This window comes from Ceratotherium simum, chromosome 30, assembly GCF_057802395.1.
Source record: "Ceratotherium simum simum isolate JZ-2026a chromosome 30, ASM5780239v1, whole genome shotgun sequence".
Classification (NCBI taxonomy): domain Eukaryota; kingdom Metazoa; phylum Chordata; class Mammalia; order Perissodactyla; family Rhinocerotidae; genus Ceratotherium; species Ceratotherium simum.
This window is the reverse complement of record NC_141929.1, coordinates 20,189,828-20,211,070: the sequence shown is the minus strand read 5'-3', so window position 1 is coordinate 20,211,070 and position 21,243 is coordinate 20,189,828. Positions and strand designations below refer to the sequence as shown.

Sequence of the window (21,243 nt, the reverse complement as noted above, 5' to 3'; positions counted from 1 at the left end):
GATCAACTTTGAGTCAAGCTCTGCCATAAATCCCATGTCAGACTCTCTCCAGCTTGTGCTAAATGACTTCCTTAGAACTTGTGGATGTTGTTTCTTAGGATTTGATTGCACATTTGGGTAAATATATGGAATGGCATTAGGTTATATACATAACTCAGCTTGTTCCTCTTTAGAAACTTAAATTGATTGAGTGCTCATGATATGTTAGACGTACACAAGGGCTCTCCCGCTAACACTGCGAGCTTGTGAGTGTGTGCATTTTGGAAATAAGCAAACTGAGGCTTAGCGGTCCAGCGCTTGTCTAAGGCTCCAGCTAGCAGGCAGGGGAGTTGGGTGAGATCCCATCTAAGGCACGTCTGACTCCCACAGTTCCGACCTCTCCACCATGATGCGTATTCAGTTGGATTCTTTGGTCTGTTTCCATCTTTAGTCTTTGATGCGTACAGCCTACACCCCTCCCCGTAGGTTTTGGGATACAAAAAGTCCTCAAAAGACTTAAGTTTCATCGCGTTCAAGTGACAACTTGGGGTTACTCCGAGCAGCTGGGGAGCCCCAGACAGTCGAAAGAAAGGACTTGCCCGGACCGCCCCCTATCTCCAAGGACCGGGCAGATCCCCACAGAGTAGTTCCACACTGAGCGGCCCTCGGGTGGCCAAGGGGAAGAGCGCCGCGCCGCGGGAGGAGCTGTCGTTGGCTGCAGCCCAGCAGCCCCGCAAGCGGGCGGGCGGCGCATGCGCGGCGCGGATCGCGGAGTTGTGAATGGTGCGTTTTGTTTGCCGGAGTTTCGGGCGGGCGGGCGCGCGAGGAAGAGGGGTGGGGCCGAGGGGGCGGGGCGGGGCGGACGGGCGCGCGAGGTGGGCGGTGAGAGGAAGTGGCTGCGGTGGCGGCCGGCCGGGGGCGGCGAATGCTGGGTCTGCGCGGGCGGTAGGCAACGGCTGAGGCGGCGGCGGCGGCGTGGGCTAGGCTCGAGCGGGCGGCGGCACCTCAGACTCCCGGGAGCGGGAGCCCACGCGGGCGGGCGCCTGAAACAAAGGGAAGCGAGGGTCAGGGCGCCGCGGGTGGGCGGTCAGTCGGTCAGCGCGGAGCCGGCCAGCGGTGCCCGCGCAAGCCCCGAGCCCGGCCGGCCGGCGCGGCCTCAGGGCGGGAAGATGCCGCGCGTCGTGCCCGACCAGAGAAGCAAGTTCGAGAACGAGGAGTTCTTCAGGAAGCTGAGCCGCGAATGTGAGGTGAGGCGGGCGGCGCGGAGGCCGCGGCGCGCCCCGAGTGGGCCCGGGCGGAGAAAAGTTTGGGCGGCGCGGTCCCCGGGCGCTCCGCGCCGGCGCGCCCGCGGCGGAGCAATCTCGCCCGGGCAGCCGTCTGCCCGCAGACTCTGCTTGCCCTTATCGGCGCGGGGCGGGCGGGCGCGCGCGCGGGCGGCGCCGCGGATTTGGCTCCTGATTTCGGGCCGTCTCTGCCTTGCAGATTAAGTACACGGGCTTCAGGGACCGGCCCCACGAGGAGCGCCAGACGCGCTTCCTGAACGCCTGCCGCGACGGCCGCTCGGAAATCGTAAGTCGGTGGGGCGGGGGCCCGGGGGCGCGCGGGGCACTTGTTGCGCGGGGGCCGCCGCGGCCCAGGCCGGTTCCGGACGGCGCCGCGGCTCCCGGAACTGAGCGGGCGCCGTCTCACTTCCTACTCGGGATTCAAAATGCGAAACCAGACACTGGCGGGCCGCGTCCTCGCGGGGACACGCTTCCCTGTGGCCCTCTGCGGGTGGGTCTGTTTCCCAGACACGGCTCGGCAAACAGTTTGCGGCGAGTGGAACTCAAACCCGAGCCCAGCTAAACAAGGAAAGGTCGCTGTATAGGCTGTGACACTGCTTAAGGGGTCGGGGTATTTGTAGGAAGAAAACACTTTTCAGAAACAGAATCGGATTTCGTTCAAGGATCTGCCTCCTGGGCGATAGTTTGTTTCTTAGACGCTAGATTTGTTGGTAAATCTATATGTGAAGCTATCTCACTCCCATTGTGGCTGAGAATAAATCTTTACGCCGGTGATCTGTTGTCCTAATAGAGAAAAAAAGCCCTAAAGAACGTGCCATCTTCTTTTCTTAGAATGTTAAGCCTCAGGAGAATCAGAAGCCGTTATCGTCTTTTTTCAAACCTTAAAAACATTCCCCATTTAGTGCTGCAGTTCCTAAAGAATTGCGTGGATTTGCGAAACCCACAGTTGATCTTGAGGCCGTGTTTTAGGTGGTAGATTTGGTGCTTCGTCTACACCAAATCTTATGTTGGAAAAACATCATCTCCTTTTGGTTTGTTCTATTGGAGGTGCTAGTGAGGGAATGAAGAAGCCAAAGAGTGGGTAGAAAGAAACTAAAGAAAGACTGATTATTAATTAAAAAAGAAAAAAACGTTGAAGTGCTGTATAATGGAGTCCAATGATCTAATCTGTGACTTGGGGCCATTGCATTTGCAGAGACTTGAAGCTACAGTGCAGTTTGAATTTGGGTTAACAATGGGAAGACATTGGAACGTTTACTTTTCCTACCTCCTTTATAGAGAACCTGTTTATTTTTATTGAGATATAATTCACATACCTTAAAATTCTCCTTTTTCGTCATAGAAATCAAATTTATTTTTAAAGAATATTTTGGTATTTAAAATGAAGTCTTTTTAGGTTTGTATTACAGATAATGAGACGATACTGACTAAATTTGTTAGGAGCTCTAGAATATTTGGTCATTATTGCATGTTAATGAAAGAAAATATCCAGCTTTTAGCCCACTTCAGGTTTCCTGAGTAGTTATAATAGTTATATGATTAAAATGTAGAAGACAAATATGTTTTGGTTTTGGCACTGAGTGGTAGAAGAATCGTTCATTAGTTGATCCGGTGATGATATCATCCTTTGCGTGAGGTTCCTTTTGCAAAGGATTTCCTTGAGGTAATTGACGTGAGTGTAAAAGATGAGATACAAAGTACTGTCGCGACTTTTTAAAGCCTAGGTTTTTTTTGGAAACCTAGTGAAGCATGGCTGTTAGGGTGTCTTCTATTGTATCAGACTTCACTGCATATAATTATGAATTGGGAGTATAATTTAACCCACAGTATATCTGAATTGCTGTACAGTACTATAATATTGCTCTAATATTATAGCAGTATTATAGGTTGCTTGTACTGGTCATAAATTTCTTTCCCAGGATAAATCAGACAGACGTTCTAGGCCTTCTCCTCTTCCAAATACCTGATCCTACAAATTTTAATAAGTTCTTAATATTTGACAGGTATTAGAAGTTAAGGAAGGTAGATTGAATTCTGTGTAAGAGTTGCAGTTAAGATAGCATACATGTCTTAATTTGTTGAATAATGTAAGTATTTATATTTGGAAAGGAATTCCACATTCCCTCTCTTTCTAGTTTCCCCCCTTTAATTCAGTGTTTTCCACGTTTAAATTATGCCGGAGGGTGGAGACCACATTACTTCATTAATATACGCCACTCTATGCAGGTACTTTGTACAATGCCTTTTGCATCATAGGTTTTGATTAATTGAATTTAGGGGTTACTTAATTTAATGCCTAAAATTTATCTTTTGACTTATGAGCAGGCAGTGGCTTTTACTTATTTGGTTGTGGAAAGGGCATTCTTTTGCCTATATTTTGACAGCAGCTATATACAGTAAAAATATACATAGTTCCCAAAACTAGTCCCAATCCTTTTTTCCCGTCTTTTTTTTTTATAATTTTATTTATTTATTTTTTCCCCCAAAGCCCCAGTAGATAGTTGTATGCCATAGCTGCACATCCTTCCAGTCGCTGTACGTGGGACGCGGCCTCAGCATGGCCGGAGAAGCGGCGGGTCGGTGCGCGCCCGGTATCCGAACCCAAGCTGCCAGCAGCGGAGCCCACGCACTTAACCGCTAAGCCACGGGGCCGGCCCTCCCCTCTCTTTTTATTCCTTTTATTTTGAACATCTCCTTAATGTATCAGTGAGGTTAATGAAGAATTTATTTTGTATTTAGATGTGAAACAATTTAAGAACTGTGATGCTTATCTGCTCTTAACTATAAAACTTACATAAAGTGATTATGGATGAGGGGTAGAATCTATTTGGTAAAATCTGATTTATTCCTCATATAAGTTCTTATTGTAGTAAGAGTGTTGGAGACGTCTTCGACACTAATGATTGATGAAAGAAAAAAATACTTGTGACAGGTATGGTGACTTTACCATGAGAGCAGTAAAAACTATATATTTTTAATCCTGAAGATGGAAGGAGGAGAAAAGGTATGTTGGATTGCCACAAGATATACGGTTTTATAGTTTATGAAATCTATAAAATATAGACAAGACAACCTGGAATTCTTACATATAGACAATGAGACCAGCGTAGCGTTTTTATGTTTTCAAACTGAATTTTCCCAACTCTTATGTATGTGTAGGTATTCCATTAAAAGAAGAGTTTTGTGGTCAAATAAATTTGGGAAATGCTATTCTAGAATGATCTCTTTCGACCACTTCTGTCTCAGAGAGAGGGATTTTGATGAGATAATGGGCATAAAGTGACGAGCAGGAAATCTCTTCTGAGGTTGGTCTTCACACAGGAGGTGAGGTAATAAGATCTGTAGACTGTCTTTACTTGGCACAGAGCTGATTTGGGGTACACTGAGGGCAGAAGGATTTGTTACTAGGTGACTACTGAAGAAAATGCGTGGGGGATTTTGACACAGTGCATTCATTCATGGGCTGAATCTCTTACCTGCCAACCACTCTGCTCTGAGAATTTCATTATCTGAGGCTGAAAAGTTAGCTCTCCTATCTAGCTCAAGATTATTTCTCGTATATTATTCAGCAAATACTTATACAGTCTTTACTTGGTACTGTTCTAAGCACTTTGCAAATATTAATTTATGAGGAAACTCAGGTACAAAATTAAGTAACTTGCCTCAGGTCATACAGCCTATGCAGTTTGCCTCCTAGAATCTGCTTTTCATTTGACTGTTGTTGGTTCATTTCACTTCACTTGATTGTTTTTTAAACTTATGCTAATAGTGGGGAAAGATTTTTTTTTAAAGGTTAATATTGTAATATTGATGTTTGTTCAGTGTCTATTCATATAAAATATTTACCACAAGAAAGGGTATCCTAGTTGCTTAGGGAAATGCCATCCAAGACATCTGTCTATAGAGATTTAGCAGTTAGGTTGACAGTTGTACCTACAGTATCAATGATAGAAATAGAAAGTATAATTTTTACCTCTAAAGAATCTAAGCTGTTAATCATCAGGGGAACTAGTGGATAGCTGAATCAGCTAATGGCTTTAAACAAATTGCCCAAAATATGAACCCCTTGTTTTCAGATGAAGACTGTATGCTTGGAAACAAATTATGCTTTAGAACTTTAATTAGTAAAATAAAACAAAATGTTCTCTCATTTCAACAAAGAAGAGTTTACATTTAGATGATGAAAAATCTATTTTTTTGTAATGCTTGTTATTTCTTTCTTTCTTTCTGAATTTCCCTTGGGAAGAGGGACAGTGTTATTTCCATTTTTTACTTGGGGGGAAATATAGTTAAATTGCTCAGGGACTACACAGAATGACACTTTATTGAAATGGTTTTAGATGGTTCTGTCTGTTGAACTGTGCCATCTAAATCTTTTATAAATATTTAATGAATACTCTTTTGTTATAGTCAGATCCAGTTCTAAAGTCATACTTTAAAAAATGCATGTTTTTTTTTAATCACCCAAGGTTTTAGAGAGACGAGAAGTGCTGTCACATCACTTGCTAATGAATGGTTTATCAGAAGAGAGACAGTCCCGTGAATTTTTAATATGGGCTTTAGAACATAGTGTTTCCTTGAGCAAGGAAAAGCAAGAAAAATTAAAAGGTCTCATCTATATAACTTTAAATTGTGGTATGCTTTAAGATTCAAAATGTTTAGGTCTTCGGTGACTTTCGCATTTGAAAAGATAAGTTTTTTAATTCAGGTTCGTTGGCTTCTGGATAGACATTAGCAATGCGCGATCCTAACGTCAGCAAAATATGACCTGAAAGAAAGTATTGATTCCATGTCTGATTTTATATTTAAGCAGCCAATGGCAAATGTCCTCAAAATGGAATCAGATGTTTGTAACTTAATACTTAAGAAAAATGATGAGTGCATGTTTTTTACTTTTAAGTATTCTCGGTGCTGCCTGGCTTAAGACAGAAACTGATGTAAAAATAAATGACTGCCTGCATAATTTATGTAATGTCCTGCTCCTGATCCTGTTTGTATTGATTTTTCTAAAAGGCTTTTGTGGCCACAGGAACCAATCTGTCTCTCCAGTTTTTTCCGGCCAGCTGGCAGGGAGAACAGCGACAAACACCTAGCCGGGAGTATGTCGACTTAGAAAGAGAAGCAGGCAAGGTAGGAAACATTTCTTTGCGATTTGAAATACTGTGAATTGTTTTACTAGAGATTATCTGATGGTTTACGTTATAATAAATAGATCACAAGTCTGATCATACAGGCTTATGGTCAGATTTGTTTCCGTATTACAAGGATGTAATACAATTTTTAAAAAATCACTGTCAAATTTTTTTATATCATTCCTTTACTAATTTCATGTATATGACATTCACCACAGAAAGTTCTAGCCCTTAAAGAGAGTTGCGTGCTTTCTTAGATGTAACATTCAAAACTTAATTCCTTTAAAACTATTGACAAGAAATTTTTTGTTTTATTAACGTGTGTGACTACAGTGCTGTAAAAAAAAAGTGGGAAAAGGCTCTTGTAAGCTTAAAATTTAGTAATATTTAGAAATAGCTGATAGGAAACTTTCTACTTCTGTTAATATATCAAATTTAATTTTGATAAAAACAATGTGAAAACTTAAACTAGGAAATAATTTTTTTGTTTTGAGGAAAAGCTTCTGGGAAAACAAATAGATGCGTTTAAAATTTTTATGTTGAAAGTTTAGGTTGAAGATATGAAAAGTGTAGGTAGAAATGTTTAAGCTGAGAGCCCTATTAAAATCTAAGTTAAATGTATTATGTGATTTGGTGAAATTTTAATGAATAATATCTTGGAATGGTTCATCTTTTAATGTAGAAGTGACTCTTCTTGAAATAAAACATTTAAAGAAAAAAAAATTTTTTGACCTCATTTTATACTCAATATTTCTCCTGTTTCCTTTGCAGCGTGTTTCCATACCTTTTTTTATCAACTTGCTAAATTACTTTTCTGAGTGTTGTCATGAATAGCATAACCTATCACTTTTATTTGCAAAACATAAGAAACATCTAAATATTCTTTGAAGAGACTTAAAGGATTTTTGTATTAGCCTGTATTAGGATAAGGATTTCTGATCTTGTTTATATACAATGAAGAGTTTTTTTTTTTCTTTAATTTTATGAAATAAGGTTTGATCTTTTGTGAGTGACTAGTCTTTGGGAAGGGAGAGGGAAAATAGGTTACAGAATTTAAAAAATGAGTAATAATAAGTAATTTGCTTTCCTATATCTTAGCTTGTTTGCTTGGAAGACTAAAAGCAAATGTACTAGCAAATGTACAGATTTCACTATTTGCTAATTCTTATATGTAAGGGAGAAGTTGGGAAGTCATTGTAGGCTGATTGCTTTTTTGCCTGTTTGGTGCATGTTTGTGTGACTACATGAAGAAATTGGTTTTTTCCTTGTTCAAAACACTTCCTCAAAGTGTGTTTAACAAGATAGCTCACATACTACAGATATAAACCAGAAACATTCCTGTCAACTTTAATGCTGAACTATTTTAAGGCTTTAGAATTGACATCTTAATGTTACTGAAGTCCTCCAATATTTAATAACTAATAAATGGGTGTTAGCTCTACTAGAAAGTATATTTGCTTGAATTAATTTAGTGATATCTGTTTACTAGATTGAAGACCACATTATCCTTGGACTTAAGCCATTGAGACGTTTTCAGGTATATGACCAACAATAGCAAAAATGTTGGATGGTTCTTTCTAGTATTTAGAGGATATGTTTTCAAATACATCAGGAAGAGTGATAGAACTGATGCAAGGTATCAGGAAACTTACATTTTATTAATATTTGTTTTAGAAGGTTTTTTCCTGTAAAGGGCCAGATATTAAATATTTTCAGTTTTGCAGGCATATGGTCTCTGTTACAACTACTCAACTCTGCTGTTCTAGTGTGAAAGGAGCCTAGACAATACGTAAACAAATGAATGTGGCTGTGTTCCAAGAATGGTAACACTGGCAGAAATAAGTATCTTTCCCTCAGATTTAAATCTGTGAATGTTTATGTATAGATCATGTATTTTTCATATATAATTTTGCCAGCACTTCTACTACACCAGTCGGATCTAGACGAAAAAAGCATTTTAAGACAAAAGAAAATCTGCTAGTATATTGCTCTAGACCACTGGGCTAAAGTATGCTAGTGAATTTAGAGAAAAGGTCCTGAGTGTTTTCTCATCCATGGAGCACAGGCTATGGGGTCTTTTATTTCTCTTCCTCCTTTTTTATGGTCTCTTTCTGATAACCATTAGCTTTTATTTCTTTCCCCACAGGACTAAGACTAGAAGCAAAGAAAAATTGAAGGAATTTCTTCAAATGTTAATTATTTGCCTCTGCTCCTTGTATTGGATTGCAAGTCAGTGCCTTTTCTTCCACGTGCTCTCAACCTAGTTACCGCCTGAAGCAACTTGCTTCTCTTCCCAGTCACACCCAGCTTTGAAAAAACTAGTTAGAGTTAGGCAGAATTATGTCCTGGCTTCATTTATTGCTGTGTAACTTTGGTCAAGTTTTTTAACCTTTATAGTTCTCAATTGTAAAATGAGGTTAATGCATACTTCCCAGAGTTGCCCTAGTGATTAAATGATATGTAAAGTACTTAGCCCGGTATCTGACACAGTTATTCAAAAATTCATTCATTCAGAAGGTATTTGTTGAACACCTGTTATGTGTTCTGAGCATTGTCCTAGGCAGTGGAGATACATCGGTGAGCAAAACAAAGATCCTGCCCTGGAGGTGGTTTTGTGGAAAGAGTGGAGGAGTAGACAATATACATAATAAATAAGTATGTAATATGTTACAAAGTAGTAATTGCCCTGGAAAAAAGGAAAAGGTGATCAAGTGAGCAGGAATGTTTGCAATTTTAAATAGGATGGTCTGGATAAAGAAGGTCGTATTTGAGCAGAGACCTGAAGGAAGCTAGGGAATGATGAGCCATGCAGGTATTGGGGGAAAAATGTCCCAGACGGAGGAGACAGCCGATGGAAAGGTCCTAGAGTGGGAGCATGCACTGTGTGTTTGATAAACAGCAAGCAGGCCAATGTGGCTTGAGTAGACTGAGCAAGGAGAGTAATAGGAGATGAGATCAGGGGGATAACAAGGAGTCAGTTTATGTGACCATGGTAGGCCTTTGTAACAACATGGACTTTTATTCTAAGTGAAATGGGGATTAGTTTCAGATTTTTGAGCGGATGAATGATATGATCTGCCTTAGGTTTTGAAAGGATCATTCTAGCTGCTGGGTTAACAATAGGCTTTAGAGCGCAAGAGTGAAGCAGGGAGACCAGTTTGGCTATTGCGGAGAGACTAGAGTGGTAGCAGTGGAGGTGGTGAGAAGTGGTCATAGTCTGCGTGTATTTGGAGATAGAGCCAACAGTTTGCTCATGGATTGGGTTTGGGTTGTGAGAGTCAAGAATGACTCCAGCTTTTTGGCTAGGGCAGCTGGGAGTATGGGATTGCTGTCATCTGAGATGGGAAAGGCTGTGGGTGGAATAATTTTGAGGAGCAGTTTAGGACATGTGAATTTGCAGTGGTAGCTTATTACTGCAGCTTCTGTTTTCTTACCACCTACCCTTAACTTCTTAAATTATGGCCCTACTTTTTCATAAGTGACCTCTGTCTGCTTATCTCAAGAGTTCAGTGGCCTTTTAAAAAGAATCAACTTTATGGAACTGGTTTGCGTACAATAAAATACACCCACTTTAAGTGTATAATTTGAGTTTTAAAAAATGTACATACCTGTGTGAACACCGCCCACAGGATATCAAGATAGTCAAGATATGTTTCAGTCACCCCCAAAAGTTCCCTCATGCTGTTTCACAGGAGTCTGAGAGTGGCTTGGCTGGATAGTTCTGGCTTAGAGCTGGGTCTGTGCAGTCTTTGAAGACTTGACTGGAGCTGAAGGATCCACTTCCAAGCTCACTCATGTGACTATTGGTAGGTGACTTCACTTCCTAGTCATGTGTGCCTCTCCTTAGAAAAAGAATGAAGTCACCGTGCTTTTTATGATCTATTCTCCAATCACTTTTGTCTTATTCTGTTCATTAGAAGCAAGTCACTAAGTCTAGCCCACACTCAGCAGGAAGCGGGGAGGATTTTTTCATGCACATGGATGTGAATACCAGGAGACTGGGCTCATTGGGACCATTTTGGAGGCTGGCTACCACAATATTCACTTAAATTTAGGGGATTCGAACATATTAGAATGCTAATAGGAAACAGAAGCTCCATATTCTCTTTGATTTGAAATATGGCTTTATAATCTAAGAAAATGGGCTCAGTGAAATCAATCCATTTATTCATTCATTCTGCCTTTGTGTTTTGTAGGAATATTTTCAAACCAAGAGTCTTCAATAATGAAGGTCTATTAGTGAGTAACTGACCATAAATAGGTACTTTATGTAAGATCAAGTCAGAGCACACAATTTTATAATCTATCTTTCAAATATATTTGAAACTTTTGCACCCAGGTGTCTAGTGAGCTGTTTACATTGGCTCTTAATAAGGGTCTTTCTCAGGGGTTTAAAATGTAGTGTAGTGGAAAGAGCTTTGGATTTGATAAAGAGACAATCATAACTATTTTCCTTACCTGTAAGTGGGGGTCAGAATGTCTGTCCTATTCAGGATTAAATGAGATACCAGAATATGTGTAAATGCCTTTTAAATTAAAGCCCTATCCAGTTAGGCTATTTAATTGTTTTGCAGGGTGAGATTATAGATAACTTAATCATGGAGGTTTAGTACTATAGCTTGCCTTAGGTCAGCTTCACTTCAGCTACACACTGTTGAAATACCATGTCTTTCCCAAGTGGTCCATCCTGGTGTGGTGGAAACCCTGACAGCCAAAATGTTCTTAATTCTTTCTTAATCTAAACTGCTTTCCTCTAATTTAGCTGTCAGAAAACAAGAAAAGCAACTGATCAGAATTTAAATAATTCTTACTTTAAATTTTTATAGACCAAGCAACTCCAATTTCTTTGATCTTTCCTCGTAGGACCCATTTCCAATTACTTTCTATTTTAAACAAATGCAAATGATTATTGTTGACCATAAGTTATTAGTCTTGAGTGGTCAGATTAATGGTTTTTGCATGCACTCTGTGTTTCATAAGGCCTCATTGGGATTTTGAATTAATGAATGTATATGCTTACTACATGATCCTAATTTTTGAGTACAAAGATAAAGTATATGAAAAATATTTTATAAACTGAAAAAATGAACTTTATAGTGGTGCTACTGTTTATCATTTTTCTCTATGGAAATTGAATATACTTTCTAGTTTTACTACATTGGCCTCAGAGAGAGGTTAAACTCATTTTTTACTGTTGTTGCATTCCTGTTTATAATTTACGATTTTAATTGATAGTCGTATAACATTAATAGCATACATTGAGAAGTATTTACAAAGTATATGTCATTAGAGTAGGTACTTTTTAAAAATTTTGATAAATTATGTTTTATTTTTTTCCTTTCTAAACTTTTGTACTTAAAACAAAAATCTTTTATCATTCATTTCCATAAGCATAAAATAGCAAAGCAAAATTTAACAGCATTTGATTTAATGAATGAGGGCAGACTCTTGTTTTAAATGGCTTCTCCAAAAGTTTGTGACTTTGCTTCTTCTGGAGCATTTTGCTTACTTGCTTGCAGGAACTTTGTCCCAAAACAAATATTGTGTCTGTTGATATACCATCCACAATTTGGCAGGGTTTAGAGGACTCCTTGATGTTAGCTTTGAGAAATCCCTATTCAAGCTCAACAAGTTTATTTTCCTCTATAGACAACCCAGTCACTCCAAATAAAAGATACCTGTGGTAAAGCTTTGGAATGCAATTTTCCCCAAGAGAAATTGAGGTAACTTTACAACTAGCTTGTCAGATATAGATTTCAATTCAACTAAAATATGAAGTATATTTTCCAGTACTTAGTTATTGACAGTTAATGTATTGAAATAAGTAATCTGGTTTTTTAAAATATGTTTTAAGTATGCTATACTATTTTAATAACTGAATCATAAAATTTAGAACTGAAAGTCTTAGCTTATATTTTTAAAGAAAAGGTTTTATTTCAATTATTTTTAAATCCGAGAGGGAGAGTTGACTGGCTTCATGAATAAATAAGAATGTTTAAAAATTAGGATGTTGGGCCGGCCCCGTGACTTAGCGGTTAAGTGAGCGCGCTCAGCTGCTGGTGGCCTGGGTTCGGATCCCGGGTGCACACCGACACACCGCTTCTCTGGCCATGCTGAGGCCTTGTCCCACGTGCAGCAACTAGAAGGATGTGCAACTATGACATACAACTATCTACTGGGGGTTTGGGGGAAAAATTTTAAAAAAATTAAAAAATTAGGATGTCATGATACCTTCCAGTCGGAGTTACATTAATTTGCATATATGGTAAATGTATATGAAGTATACATATACTCTGAAGTATATGAAGATTGTATATTCTCTTTTCCCTTATGTTGAATTACATTATTTGCCTGGATTTACTTTTAGTATAAAGGTAAAATTTCAGTCTTGGCCTTAGAATTATATATTCTAAGTTAGAGAAGACAGAAATAATGTCTGAGAGGAACATCCTTAATTCTTCCCCTCCTTGCTTCTACTTCCTACCCCAGTATTTTTTTAATGATTAATTCAAACACTGCAAGGGTAAGGACTGTTGAAATGTTATCAACTGAAGAAATCAGTTTTTGAGTAGAGCTGCTGTATTCTAGTTTTACTGCTTCTCATTTTCTCTCATAATTGATTTTTTTTCAATCAGCAATATTGTGGTATAATTTATACACAACAAAATTCACCTATTCTAGGTGTACAGTTCAGTGACATGTGTAGAGTCGGTGGTGTAACCATCACCACTTCAAGATAGAGGGAACATTTCTATAACTTCACAAGGTTCCCTCATGCCCCTTTCCAGTCAGTCCTCCTACCACCTGGTCTGGGCAACCAGTCATCTGCTTTCTATTACTATAGTTGTGTCTTTTCTGGAATTTCATATAAACAGAATCATACACTATGTAGTCTTTTGTGTCTAGCTGTCACTTAGCAGCATGCTTTTGAAATTCATCTGTGTTGTGAGTATAGTAGTCCATTCCTTTTTATTACTGAGTAGTATCCCATTGTGTAGATATGCCATGTTTTGTTTATCCATTTACCAGTTGATGGCCATTTGGGTTATTTCCCCTTTTTTGGCTATTATGAATAATGCTGCTTTGAACATTTACATACACGTCTTTTATGTGGACATATGTTTTCGTTTCTCATGGGTAGATATGTAGGACTTGAATTGCTAGCTCATTTTGTGAGTATAACTTTTTTAGAAACTGCCGAACTGTTCTGCAAAGTGGCTGTACGTTTTTCATTCCCACTAGCAGTGTATGAGTGTTCCAGTAACTTCACATCCTTACTGACGTTTTGTACTGTCAGTCCTTTTGATTTTAGCCACTTTGGTGAGTGTGTAGTGGTATCTCATTTTGGTTTCAATTCACATTTGCTAGTGACTGATGATGTTGAGTGTGTTATGTGTGCTCATTTGCCATTTGTATATCTTTGGTGAAGTGTCTGTTCAAATCTTTTGCCCATTTTTTTTGGTTGTTATTGAGATGTAAGAGTTTTTTATATATTCTAAATACAAGTTTTTTATCAGTTACTTTTGCAATTGAAGTTTTATTATGAGTCAGATTTAAAGTAGAAGTAGCCTTGACTGTGTATAAGGCATTGCATTAGCAAGTAGAAATACAGATTCTGTCAGATTTGCTGTAATGTAGATGTAATTTTGGACTCCTACTGTGCCTCTCTTAAGGTTTTCCCCACTTGTAAACTCTAATGCTGCTTGGTTCATAATGTTGATAATCTTGAAATTAATGATAATTCCTTCAAGAGCTTGATGTGTAGTGGGTTTTTCATTTTGTTTTGTTTTTTTATTGTGGTAAAATATACATAACATAAAATTTACCATTTTAACTATTTTTAATTGTATAGTTCAGTACCATTAAGTATATTCACATTGTTGTGCAACTATCACCACCATCCATCTCCAGACCTTCCATCTTCCCAAACTAAAACTCCATACCCATTGAACATTAACTCACCATTCCCCCCTGCCCCCGGCCCCTGGCAACCACCATTCTACTTAGACTTGAACATGTTAGCTAGTCTTAGTTAGCTAGTCTAGTCTAGTTAACAGTTAGCTAACATGTTCTTGTTATAGACAGTGATATGGTAGGGAGTTTAATTATTGTTACCTTCTTTTGTGAAAGTATACAGTATTTGTCCTGTTATGACTATCTTATTTCACTTAGCATAATGTCTTTAAGGTTCATCTGTGTTATTTCAATGTAGTGTTTTAAAATAACTTTTTTCCTGACAAAAGAAATAAGAAAAATTTGGAAAATACACTTTTAGAAAAGATATCAAAATCATCCATAACCTACCACTTACAAAACCATTGTTAATGTTTTGTTACATTGTCAACCTTATTTTTTTCTGTTATATTTAAATTTTAAAACAAAAATGAATTTTTCTATCTGATAGAGCATTTACTTTTTATTTTATCTTATCTTTGAATTTTCTGTACATCTTGTTAATAATTGTTGGATACTTTATCTGATATTTAAAAAATCTGTGTCTTTCTGATCTTACTGCTATTAACCATGAAGGAATAGAAAAATTAGAAATAAGTAGATACCTTTGTTACAGAAAGAAGCAACAAAGTGATTTTCAGTGTTAATTTTTAGAATGAAAAGATGAGAACTGTGGGCGTGGATGTACTTAATAAGCACACATGCAGTGTCCATCCATCTAGGAAACCTTTGCAAATTAATCTAGGAAACAGTAGTCATCCTGTACAGGTAGCAATCATGAAAAATCTTTTTCTCTCATGCAGAAAACTTTGGGCATTCTAGTAAAGGCATTTTGTGGGGCAGAAGGAGTTTATTAACTACCTCTGAATAGATGAGACTCCCTTGTCTACTGTGTACGTTTATTTCTTTATTTAAGATTTAGAATAATAACAGCAAACAGTTCTGTAGCACTGGTTGTGTGCCAGGTGCTGTTTTAATTGATACATAGGTAAAATACACTGATACTTTTATGATCTCCATTTTACTAGTAAGAAAATATTTGTAAATTTTAATGCTCTTTGGCTTGAGCAGGCTAAGAGACTTTATTTCTTTGATATCACTTTTTTGATACTTAGTTTTCTACAGGGGCTTAGAAGCCGCAGACTAACGTGTTCTTGTTATAGACAGTGATATGGTAGGGAGTTTAATTATTGTTACCTTCTTTTATGAAAGTGTACAGTGTAAACATTTGGAAATTATTATCTGTCGTGAGCTTTTTAGTTTAGGCTGGGACTTCTCAAATTATGTCTATTTAGGAACCAAGAATTTAAAATAACACCTAAAATGTGCCTTTTGGCAGTGTAACTGTGCTTTTAGGACTCAGATGATGTGCTGTACTGTGTGTCCTGAGAAGGAAAGGGCCAAGTCTTGGAATGGTTTGCAGGGTGTTTTTGTGGGTGAAAACCTTTTTTCCACCTATACAACCAATACTGAGCTATTTTGTGTTTTAAAACTTCAGATGGGGCTGGCCCGGTGGCGTAGTGGTTAAGGTTGCGTGCTCCGCTTCGGCGGCCCGGGGTTCACAGGTTCGGATCCCAGGCACAGACCTATGCACCGCTCATCAAGCCAGGCTGTGGCGGCATCCCATATACAAAAAATGGAGGAAGATGGGCACAGATGTTAGCTCAGGGCTAATCTTCCTCAGCAAAAAGAGGAAGATTGGCAATGGATGTTGGCTCAGGGCCAATCTCCCTCAGCAAAAGAAATACATATATATAGATATATATATATACATACATATATATAGATATATATGAGTCAACTATATCTCAATAAAACTGGAAAAAATGAAATAAAAAGTTTAAAAAAAAAAAAGTTCAGATGTAAAAGCAGGTTAATCTTCAGATTAAAACAAAAGGATAGGGGGCCAGCCCGGTGGCGTAGCGGTTAAGTGCACGCATTCCGCTGCTGGCGGCCCATGTTTGGATCCTGGGCGTGCACCGACGCACCACTTGTCAAGCCATAGCGGCATCCCATATAAAGTAGAGGAAGATGGGCACAGATGTTAGCCCAGAGCCAGTCTTCCTCAGCAAAAAGAGGAGGATTGGCAGATGTTAACTGAGAGCTGATCTTCCTCACACACACACACAAAAAAACAAAAAAACACAAAAAGATAGCCTGTGAACATGTGACTTCAGCATTTCCATTAGGAGAATTCAGATGTTTTTCAAACAAACAAAATATTTTACCCATATTAAACAATAATTTCTTTTTGTGAGGAAGATCAGCCCTGAGCTAACATCCATGCTAATCCTCTTTTTGCTGAGGAAGACCAACTCTGAGCTAACATCCATTGCCAATCCTCCACCTCTTTTTTTTTTTTCCTCAACGCCCCAGTAGATAGTTGTATGTCACAGTTGCACATCCTTCTAGTTGCTGTATGTGGGATGTGGCCTCAGCATGGCCGGACGAGCGGTGCGTCGGTGTGCGCCCCGGATCCGAACCTGGGCCGCCAGTAGCGGAGCGCACGCACTTAACCGCTAAGCCACGGGGCCAGCCCCTAAACAATAATTTCTAATGAGTATCTGGACTCGGAGAATATTGTTTTAAATAATGAGCCCTTTGGGAGAACCCTCTAGATTGTTTGAGGGTTGCTTATTTGTGCCAGCTTTTCAGTCCTGGCTTGCCGTCCGTTTGCTATCTAGAACATTTCTGGGCCATTTTTTTTTTTCTTTTTGTGAGGAAGATTCACCTTGAGCTAACATCCGTTGGCAGTCTTCCTCTTTTTTTTGCTTGGGGAAGATTGGCCTTGAGCTAACATCTGTGCCCATCTTCCTCTATTTTGTATGTAGGATGCCTCTATAACATGGCTGATGAGCAGAGTAGGTCTGCAACTGGAATCTGAACCCATGAACCTGGGCTGCCGAAGCGGAGCACACAGAATTTTAACCACTCAGCCATGGGGCCGGCCCCCTCTGGGCCATTTTTAAAAATTGAAATAAAATTCACATAACATAAAATTCACCATCTTACTCATTTTAAAGTGTCAGTTCAGTGGTTTTTAACATATTCACAAAATGCAACATTCATTAATTCCAGAACATTTTCAGAACTCTGGACCATTTTAAATACATTTGACAATCTGCAAACCAGTTTTTATGGTGATCGCCACCACCAGGCACTGTGCTAGATGATTTACATTATCTCTAAATTCTCTTAATCCTGCGCTATATAGTGAAGTCTTTGATTTTAGAACACATTCGGTGATAGCTTGATTTTACAGCTGAGGAAACGGAGGCCCAAAGAGGCTAAATAAATCTTCAAAAGTCATGTAATCCATTTCCTAGGTAGAGCCAGGATTCAGACGCAGGTCTTTTTTTTACCCCAGTCTTTGCAGAATACCACACTGCTGCTAATAAATAATCGTTAGGTAAGTTGCCAGAAACTCCACATACCACCTTCCAAAGCTTTATATTAAGTTATTTTGGCTGACCAAGCTACTCTTCCTATTAGAGTGAATAACCATTAGTATTTTAATATGATGTTTTTAAACCTCATTTTGATGACTTCAGAACAACCTTTAACCTTCATCTTTTTCCTTTTAACCTTTTAACTTTACTTGAATTGTTTTTCTAACTTGTAGCGCGAATAATGTTTGCGATGATAATCGAGCTGCTGGAAAACTACGCATAATCAATTCTTTTGTGTTAATATTATGTTAATAATTTGGTAAAGTCAGCTGTAATATTTTAAAAAGTAATTCTTACAGAGTTGACTCAGAAATGGATTACAGTAAATAGCATCTGCCTCTTTTATTTCATTATCCCTTTTTTTGGTCTTAATTAAGAAACAAAGAATTTTATAATTTAATTTTGTATGCTTTTCACTTGAAATTGTACCTCTTAGGTCAGAACATTTCAGGACTCTTCTAAACATGCATTGTTTACTTTGAATCAGAGAGTGAAGATGGCAGAACTAGTAAGCTCTCTGTTTTGGGGGGAAGGGGAAGTAGTCATATGATATATTCTAAAGTCACGTAAAGAGTTCACAACATTTATTGTTCTCAGTGCTGTGGATTTAACCATGAAATTGACTATCCAGTCTCTATTTATTCTTTAAGGAAATAATCTATTTTCACATGCCCTGAAATACTGAGAAAACATTAATAATGCAGTTAATTGATGCAACTGTGGATTAGGTGAATATATAGAGTCAGGAGTTCTGGGTGCTAGTTTTTACCAGCTTTCCAGCTGTATGACCTTCTGCAAGTGAATTATTTAATCTCTCTCAGTTTTAATTTCTTTGTTTGAAAATTTTCTTCTTATTAGATAGTTGTAAAGGTCAAATAGGACTTGGAAAAGTTTTGAAAGCTGTGAAGAACTTACATAAACTTAAGGTAGTAATACTAGTTAAACCTGAGTGAAAAAGTATTAGGAAGAGAGTAAAGAAATGAAGGGAGCTGTATGGAACTGTTGTAGGATGGGGTGGGGACTTCTTTAAGCAAAGTGAGTTCAAAGTAGAGGCGTGGAGTTGCAGAGAATCCAGAAATAGCATTCAGGGTCTCAATAGTGTTCAAGTTTATGGTGGTTTGTGATGCTTAGGCTAATGTAGCATTACTTTTCTATACAGTGAGAAAGTCAGGTATTTTAAATATACCTCATGAAGAAAAATTTTATGTAAGAATATAAATCATACTACAAATTATCAAATTTTAGATTAGACTAAAAATGTTTGTAGCATACTTTTTGTGTTGTAAAATGTAATTTTTGTTAAGTCACTTACACTACCTTATGTCCCAAGTTAGGTAGGCTAATTCTACATATTTTACTTTTTTAATATGTTCAGTGTTTTAATGCATTTTCCCCTTATATGCTAGTCATCTTCTAATTTGTTAAAAGCATCTTAGAAAGAAAGGAGTAGAAAAAAACATATGTACAGTTTTAGGAATAGTAACAAAAGGAACATCTATGTACTGCTACTTAAGATACAGCATCTCTACTGCGTTAGAATTGTGATGTCTAGTATGGTAGCCCCTAGCCACATGTTGCTGTTGAGCATTTGAAATGTGGCTGGTCTGAACTGACATGTGCTGTGTGTGAAAAGGTACACACTGGATTTTGAAAACTTGGTGCAAAAAAAAAGAATGTTAAGATATCTCAATTTTTATATTGATTACATGTTGAAATAATATTTTAGATATATTTGGTTAGGCAACATTATTATAATTAATTTCACCTGTTTCTTTTTAGTTTCTTAAACATGACTGCTAGAAAACTTACATTTACATATATGACTTGCATTTGCAGTTCCCATTATATTTCTCTTGGACAGTGATGCTTTAGAGAACTCCATAGTCCTATTTCCCCTCCACAAAACAAAACCCCCACTGTCCTGATTGATATATTTATTCCCTTGCTCTTCTTTATCATTTTATTCCTGTGCTTGTTTTGAAAAACTGAATATAGCAAGCACAAACCTCACGGCAGTGTAAATAAAGGATTGTAATGTCATTTTAACATGAAGGCTCCTAGGAGATAAGCTGAACAGAATCTCAGAGTCAAGTCTAGATTCAGCTTCCCTGCGAAATTTTTTTGTGTGTGTGAGGAAGAGTAATCCTGAGCTAACATCCGTTGCCAATCCACCTCTTTTTGCTGAGGAAGATTGGCCCTGGGCTAACATCTGTGCCCATCTTCCTCTACTTTATATGGGACGCCACCATAGCATGGCTTGATAAGCGTTGCATATGTCCCCGCCTGGGATCTGAACCTGTGAACCCTGGGCCACCAAAGCGGAGCGAGCGCACTTAACCCACTACGCCATTGGGCTGGCCCCCCTGCGAATTTTTAAGAGCTCCTCTGGGGAAGTTTGTGAGCAGAATTATGAGTGGGTTGTGGAAAACCTAGGGCTCATGCTAGAGTTGGAGCATCTGGCACAGTGTGAGCCAGTGTTCACAGTGTACTGGAGATCTGGAGGAAATAATGGTCAGAGGGAGTGGGCTGCTCTGTATTTTCTGATTCTAGGCTCACCATGACCTACCTCCTTTTCACAGGAGTTTCTCCATACTCTTTTCATCTTGTAAAACTGAAACTATACCCATTAAACAGTGAAACTCCCCGTTACCCCCTTCCCCCAGCCCCTGGCAACCACCACTCTACTTTCTATGATTTTGACTACTCTAAGTACCTCATCAAGTGGAATCACACAGTATTTGTCTTTTTATAACTGGCTTATTTCCCTTAGTGTAGTGTCCTCAAGATTCATCCATGTTATAGCATATTGTGGAATTTCCTTCCTTAAAAGGCTGAATAATCCATTTTATGTGTATACCACATTTTGCTTATCTATTCATGCATCGATGGACACGTGGATTGTTTCCACTGTTTAGCTATTGTGAGTAACACTGCTATGAAGATGGGTGTACAAATATGTCTTTGAGACCCTGTCTTCATTTCTTTTGGGTTTATACCTAGAAGTGGAATTGCTGGATTATATGGTAATTCTGTTTTTAATTTTTTGAGGAACTGGCATACTGTTTTCCACAGCAGCTGCACTCTTTTTACATTCCTACCAGAAGTACACAGGGGTTCCAATTTCTCATCCTCGCCAACACTTATTGTTTTCTGTTTTTCTGATAATAGACATCCTAATGAGTGTGAGGTGGTATCTCTTAGTTTTGATTTGCATTTCCCTAATGGTTAGTGATGTTGAGCATCTTTTCATGTGCTTATTGGCCTTTTGTATATCACCTTTGGAGAAATGTCTATTCAAATCCTTTGCTCATTTTTGAATTGTGTTTGTTTTTTTCTTGTAGAGTTGAGAATTCTCTATATTAATTTTAGATATTAATCCCTTAACCAGATATATGATTTGCAAATGTTTTCTTCCATGCTGTGGGTTGCCTTTTTAGTCTGTTGGTA

The 21,243-nt window shown here is 38.5% G+C and overlaps 1 protein-coding gene across 5 annotated transcripts in view; it reads left to right on the top strand.

Moving 5' to 3' along the window:
• Window positions 1-882: 882 nt before the first annotated feature.
• The window catches only part of CBFB (core-binding factor subunit beta), a 53,189-nt gene continuing 32,828 nt past the window's right edge, over window positions 883-21,243 (top strand). For 2 of the 5 annotated variants that reach the window (XM_087420141.1, XM_087420140.1), the window contains exons 1-3: window positions 890-1,226; window positions 1,462-1,548; window positions 6,276-6,392. In XM_087420141.1, coding sequence (XP_087276267.1) covers window positions 1,149-1,226; window positions 1,462-1,548; window positions 6,276-6,392 — 282 coding nt within the window. In that variant the 5' untranslated portion in view covers window positions 890-1,148. Of the gene's footprint in view, window positions 1,227-1,461; window positions 1,549-6,275; window positions 6,393-21,243 lie in introns of all 5 variants that reach the window. The other 3 variants (XM_004431700.3, XM_087420142.1, XM_087420143.1) reach the window with 3 other exon arrangements.